The sequence below is a fragment of the Nematolebias whitei genome, chromosome 2 (genome assembly GCF_014905685.2).
Source record: "Nematolebias whitei isolate Nwh7 chromosome 2, NemWhi1, whole genome shotgun sequence".
Taxonomy (NCBI): domain Eukaryota; kingdom Metazoa; phylum Chordata; class Actinopteri; order Cyprinodontiformes; family Rivulidae; genus Nematolebias; species Nematolebias whitei.
The window spans coordinates 46236485-46243715 of NC_056499.1; the positions used below are offsets into that span (position 1 = coordinate 46236485).

At 40.4% G+C, this 7231-nt stretch overlaps 1 protein-coding gene across 2 annotated transcripts in view; it reads right to left on the bottom strand.

The window, feature by feature from the left end:
* Positions 1 to 7231, bottom strand: part of LOC119430265 (very-long-chain (3R)-3-hydroxyacyl-CoA dehydratase) — a 27157-nt gene that overhangs the window by 3378 nt on the left and 16548 nt on the right. For both annotated transcript variants that reach the window (XM_037697712.1, XM_037697711.1), the window contains exons 5-7: positions 5737 to 5788; positions 5544 to 5654; positions 3578 to 3705 (exon numbers count right to left, since the gene is read on the bottom strand). In XM_037697712.1, the coding sequence (XP_037553640.1) occupies positions 3578 to 3705; positions 5544 to 5654; positions 5737 to 5788 (291 nt within the window). The remainder of the gene's footprint in view (positions 1 to 3577; positions 3706 to 5543; positions 5655 to 5736; positions 5789 to 7231) is intronic.

Consider the following 7231-nt stretch of genomic DNA (forward strand, 5'->3'; position numbering starts at 1 on the left):
GCAGGACCAGTCAGTGAGACAACGTGAGGAGAAGCACAGCTCAGAGCCTGTTTCCATGAAGGCTGAAGGAACTCGGCTTCTTCCTCGACTCTTGAAGCTTCACAACAAGTTTCTTCCAACATGAGAAGAAGTGCCGTGTCCTTCACGACACCAGCACTAAACCTTTTATAATTTTACAACATGCTGGAGCGACTTCTGACTGAGTAAAACCTGCTGCTGAGAAAACACGAAGCAATCTGCAATAAGAACATTTTAAACACGCAACTTTGACTTTAGGGCCACGCCCACTTCTCTGCTCTGCACGCTGAACAGCTGATCAGCTGCAGCAGGAAGTTTATCCTGCAGTCAGGGCTGCACAAAGGTGCAGCAGGTGCTAAATGATTTATTTTAAATAAAATTCCATGCCGATCATTTGACCCATACTCATCCATGAATCAGCCAAGTGTGTGTCATGTCCAATCTTATTTTGAAAAACCACGATGGAGCAATTCTATAATTAATGAACCGCGCAGTAGCGAGGGACAACTGTAAAAGGATCTGATATACACTAAACAATAATAATGTGTTGTATTAAACAGCAGCCTGAACATTAAAAGTGACTCTGATGAAGCACAGATCTGTCCCAGCAGAGGTTTCCTCACGTTGTTTGATCCTCGTCAGGTGACAGGAAGCTCTCGCTGTTAAAAGGACTCAGACAGGATGAGGTTAGAAAACGTGTCCCGGTATTAAATGACCTGTCATTCCTCCATCTGTTATGGAAGCACGATCCATAGTGTAGCTCATTTGTGCATGCGCTAAAAGGAATAATTCTGGGTCGCACGGATTCGCCGTTGAATATGCTAAATTCAGGAAAATGTACTGGTATAATTCTGTTTATGAATAAGAACTGTCTTCATTTACTTAGAAAAGTATGTGCTCTCTTTCCGCCAATTTTCATGTTGCTAATTTACACCACTCGTGTTTCCGTTAAAATCACTGACATTTACGTTATAGTTAAAATGATATGCAGCTTCACCACTGAGCGGCGCTGTTTCACCATGGAAACAATTCATTCTGTGTCTTGCAGGGTTTTCTCAGTCAGCCCAGGCTGGGGGTCACGTCTAATGCGCCGCATATCATCTTAACCAATGATTTGTCACGGAAATACGAGTGGCGTAAATTATCTACACGAAGATCGGTGGAGATAGAGCACGTACTTTAAGTAAATTAAGAGAGTTCTTATTCATGAACAGCGATCCGTGCGACCCAGAAGTACACTACGGATCGTGCTTCCAGAACAGATCAGGGAATGACATGACCAGTGGACTGGGCCTCCTTAATGCATGTGCTTACCTAGGCTGAAGCCCAGGGGCCTACAGCGTTTGGGGAGGGGGGATCTGAGCTGAAATGAAGGTGGGGGCAGGTGTAGGTGTGTCCGTCACCTTTCACAGCCACATTTTGATGTTTTCAGTGCGGATTGTTGAACCAGCAACCTTCCGAACACAGGAGGAAGCAGAGCAGAGGCTGTTTTCAAAGGAAAATAAGTAAATTTTACAAATGACCGACGCAGAGAAAACTGTTTGACCCAAGTCCTCCAAAGTGTGGGAGCTCTTCACAAAGATAAAAACTGAGAAACATGCAGCTTTGAAAAGTGACGACACGGGAGAACCACGGAGATGAAACGTAAACATGTCGGAGTCACGAGGAGGAGGAAGAAGCTGCAGCTGATACAACTCTTCATGTGTTGCAGGTGAGTCTCTACAATTTAACACTTTGTTCTGTTTCAAGAGAGAAAACGTAACGTCAGTCTGTCTGTAGCTGAAGCTGTTTGTTTGTTTGTTTGTTTGTTTGCTGATTAATGACTGTGATAGAGAACGTGTGTTACTTTTTATTTAATTTAATTGGTACAAGCAGTGTTTAAATGTGATTTATAAATAAATCTAACACAAAGATAATAATTTAATGATTAATCTTCAACTTTTAATTTGCTGGCAAAGTCTGAAGACAATCCAGGTATGGCAGGATGAATTGCATTTAAACAGGAATTAAAGTAATTTATTACATCTACTCAAATGTGTGTAATTAAGTATTATATATGTGTGTGTGTGTGTGTTTAATTGCTCTTTTAGCTACTTTTGCCTGAACCTAACGCTGTAAGTGAAACAAGGCATTTCTTGAGTTGCTGTAAATTATGTTATAATACATATTTATATTTACTCTCTCATTCCAGAAAATAACAACAAACAACAACATCCTGCATGATGGACAGACATCATGGACACCACAGCAGCAGCTGTCTTCACTGAAACATCCTTAAATGATCGTCGCTGACACAAGGCCTCTGTTGATGGTTGAAGACCAAGGCTACACTACAATAATCCACACTTTTAATCCAGGTTACAATAATCCACACTTTTAATCCAGGTTACACTCTTCCCTCAATGACACATTTTACAAAGTAGCTACATATTGTGCAGGTATAAAGATACATTTGTATATATTTTTGTGTACATATATATTTTTTAAGCTATTTGACTAACTTATTTTTTATTATTCAATATTTTACTAACAGAATAGTCAAATAGCAACCTGTTTTTTGTGCAAATTTCTATGTCAGTCAAATGTTCAATTTTGGAATAAAGGGGTGGAAATTCAAACGTTTTTTTTTTCTCGATTCATCGATTAATCTGAAAAAAATAATAATCGGCTGATTAATCGTTTATTGAAATAATCGTTAGTTGCAGCCCTACTTGAAACCATACTGTGACGTAAATGTACCGTGATCAATAGAGGTTATTGATCAATTCAATGGTTTATGTTGATTCTTTTGACATCATTTGACAGAACTGACAGGTTTTGGCCTTGTTTCTGTTTTAAATGCTTTATAAATAAAGTGGTATGTTATTTATGCTTTAAAATATGTGTTTTGTTAAGGAAAGGCTGAGGGAGGGACTAGAAGACCGCTCGGCCCCAGGGGTCCACCAGCAGGTTCAGGTGGTCCTGCCAGTGGAGCAGGGAAGACAGTCGAAGTGAATTTATGAAGATACGAAAGTGGAAATAACTCCACAGCTGATGAAGAGACAGAAAGTAGAAAAGTTTGGTGCAAAACACCAGAACAACCCCACACCCACAGCAAAACATGACCATCATGCCATGAATATTTTAAGTTCTTTATACATATGTATTTTGTTGCTGTGTTTTGTCATGTTCTTTGCAGGTGAACAAACAGTGGCCGGGTGTTTTGACGTGTGCTCTCTTTGTGTATATTTCTTATATTTTGGAGTCTTACTTTGTCTTTTCTTTCTTTCTATCCTATTAAAAAAAAAAAAAAAAAAAAAACCTACACTAGATAGTCACTATAATAAATATTTCATAATAATGGTGTGGAGAGGATGGCTGTAAGGGGAGAAGGGAGGCCATCTAAGGAAAAGAAAGAAAAAAACCAAAACACGACCATCACACCGTGGGCTCGCTTCTCATCAGCTGCACCTGGGCTTTTAACTCGAGGTGCAAGATGTCTCAGGAAAGGTGGAAATGTTTAAAAAAGAGGTTTGATCTGAGTTGTCAGGGTCAGATAAGAAGCGTCTTGTGTGATTACCTGTATCAGTGCAGGAAAGAAGCCCGTCTTGACCAGACCCAGCAGGGGGTTAATGACCTCGAGCACGGCCAGCATCTGGCAGAAGTACATCATGTCAGCGGTGGTGTGGAACGTGTCGTAGAACGAGTCTGTCCACACACAAACAAGAACACGAGTTACTGTCTGCAGCCACAAACATTTGCAAACCAAATCCCTGCTGTGTGTACTAGCCGTCTTCACGTTTCTATTCAAACACAAAAACAGAATTTGTTTTTATTTTACCGCTCCGTGACGCCATGACGGTTCATCTACCTTCAGTGTTTGTGCTCCACTAAAAAAGGCTTGAAATCAATTAAACTGCATAAAATGTAGCACGGACTTTGTTGCATAAAACGTCATTTGTCCCGTCAAACATGCTGCGTTACCGAGTTCAGGGTCAGTTCCAGCTTCTGGCTCAGTTAAGATGAAACTGATACCAGCTGAACTAAAGGAGAGCAGCAGCTAAAGTAGCAGCTAAAGCAGTCATAAAACCATTTGTGACTGAATGTTTGTAAATCTCCCACACTGTTCAGATCTTTCTGTCTTCTGCGTGTTTGTCAGAACAACTCGTTGCACACGTGGTTCTGTTTCAACAGTGCATGTATCAAAACCTTCAGCTCGTTCCTGCTGACTTGGGTATGTGTGCAAGAATTACTTTAATATTTAGCTTTTTCAAAACAGCCTTCAAACCATTTGAAACGGTTTACTGCTCATTTCAGCTTATGTTCCTCCTAGTGCTGCCTTTTTCAGCTTCTTCTGCTAATTCAACGTTTTATGCTCCTTTCTGCTCAAACTGTGAATGTTTATGTTGTGATCCAGTTTTCTTCTGTATGTTTTTCAGCATCCATCTTGTTCCACAATTTGTGTTGTGTCAAATCATAACTCAAAACATTCGGCTCTTTCAGGACAATCCTGCTGTGACTTTTGGGATTGGTGCAACTTTAGTTTTTTGAAATATTTAGCCTTTTCTGTCACTTTTTTCCTCATTTTACATCCTTCACATCTTTACATCTGTTCACAACCTTTTACTGCTCCTTCCACATTTTGTTCGGCTTCAGCATCTTTCAGCTTCCTTGTGCAAATTTAAACTTTTTTCAGCTACTTTCAGCTCTTTTGTGCTTCTTTAAGGTTCTTTCTGCTAACTACAACTTTTTTTGCTTCTTCTAACTTCTTTCTGCTAACTTCAGCTTCTTATGCTCCTTTCAATTTATGCAAGTTTAAACTTTTTCTGCTATTTCAGTTAAGATTTTGCTGTTTTACCCTAATTTTAGCTTTCCTTTTTTTTTTTTAGCTAATTCCACATTTTTTGCACTCATTTCAACTTTTTTCAGCCTAATGCAATAAGAATGTGCTCTCTCCACTCTCTTCTGATAATTTAAGCTTCTTCTGTCTTTTCAGCTTTTTTTGTTGCTGTTGCTAATTTCAGCTTTTTTAGCTACACTTTTTGTGCTCATTTCTGCTTATTTAAAGCTAATTCAGCAAATACATGTTCTTTCTGCTAACTTAGGCTTGTTTTTCCTTTACAGCTAAAATTCAGCATGGTTTTTAGCCACTTTCAGCAAGTTCTTCAGCAATAAGCATTCACACTCATTTCTGCAGGAACTATAATTTCTCTAGTTTAACTCATCTCTACCATTTAAGTCACCATTTTAAATTCTTTTTTTATTTGAGACTTCTTTTGAAAAGTTTCAAATTTTTATGCTCCTTTCTGCTAATCAGATTTTTTGTAGCTTTTGTAGCTACTTTTTTCTTAATGTTACCTTCATCTGCTCATTTAAGTATCTTTTTTTTGTATAAATTTCAGATTTGAGATACATTCAGCCTCTCAGTCTATTTCAGCTTATTCTACTCATTTCGGCTGTTTTTATTTTCCTGCTTTCAGCAAATGTCAGCCGTCCAAATTCAACTTGTATTAACAGTTCAGTGATGAAACCTTTTCTGAACCAACCTTGACCAAGAATAAAGAGCCGAACGGTCATGTTGACAAAGATCCAGGAGAAGCCCAGGAATTGGACGAGGTTGTACATAAACAAGTAGCCTTTCTTCAGCCCGACGTACGCTGAGGACAGAGGTAAACAAAAAGGGTCAAAGTAAACAAACTGATGGATTTAAAATCAAGGCTGAATGAAGTTCAGACTCACGATCTTTACGATGTCTCGACTCTATGCTGATTTTATTCAGCCTCTGCTCCTCCTGAAGGACAAAACGGTACATATCCTGATGCATGCTCAATAATCCAGGTAGAAAAATCCAAAAAAGTTCAATCTGGTCCTCTGGACATTCAAAAAAACAACCAAAAAACAAAACAAAGCAAAAAAATCTAGAAACGTTTCGTCTCTCATCCGAGAGACTTCCTCAGTCTGAGGTGCTGTATTCAGCTCAGTCTCTTAAATAGCACCTTCTCAGAGTGGATCAACCAGTTTTGCTGCTGACAACCAAAACCAGCTGCTCACATGCTCAAGAAGGACCATCAGCCTAACAATGGATCATTAGCACACTGATGGCTGTTTACTGTTCACAGGGGGCTGAGTGATACTAGCAATCACAGCATTGTAAGAGGGGGACAGTTGAACCCGGAGGCCTCCGCCCCTGTTTAATGATGGACGATTTATTTTCACAAAGATGGCCTCCTTTACTCCTCTCTCAAACCATCGTTCCTCTCTGTCCAGGATGTGAACATCTTCATCCCTGAAAGAGTGACCGCTGGCCTGGAGATGAGTGTAGACCGCAGAGTCCTGGCCTGATGATGTTGATCTTCTGTGCTGGGCCATCCTTTTGGCCAGTGGCTGTTTAGTTTCCCTGATGTAAGACTGATCACCCTCCTGACACTGAACAACATACACAATATTACTCTGTTTGTGCCGGGCGACTGGATCTTTGGGATGAACCAGTCTTTGCCGTAATGTATTTTGGGGTTTAAAAGCCACTGGGACGTTATGTTTGGAAAATAAACGTCTCAGTTTCTCTGATACTCCCTCAACATACGGAATGACCACTGGTCTGGGTCTGGGTTCCTCCTTTTCACCTGATGGCTGACTGGAGTCCTGTTTGGGTTTCTTCTCTGCTTTCAGGAAGGCCCAGTTAGGATATCCACATTGCTCTAGAGCCTGTCTTGTGTGGGATTTCTCCTTCTGCCTGGTTCCCGAGCTAGTGGGGACGCTGTCTGCTCTGTGGTACAGAGTCCTGATGACTCCTAACTTGTGCTCCAAAGGGTGATGGGAGTCAAACTGCAAATACTGGTCTGTGTGGGTGGGTTTGTGGTACACCTCGGTTTGCAAATGTCCTCTATCAGAGACTGAGACCTCACAGTCCAAGAAAGCCAACTTGCCATTTTTTACATCTTCTCGTGTGAACTTGATGTATTTATCCACAGAGTTGATGTGATCAGTAAAATGTTGGACTTCCTGAGATTTAATTTTAACCCAGGTGTCGTCAACATACCTGAATCAATGACTTGGTGGTGTCCCTGAAAAGGACATCAAGGCTCTCTTTTCTACCTCCTCCATGTACAGGTTGGCAACAATAGGAGAAACTGGAGACCCCATAGCACACCCATGTTTCTGCCTATAATATTGCTCCCCATATGTGAAGTAGGTTGACTGCAGGCACAGTTTCAAGAGTTGACACAGTTGTTCT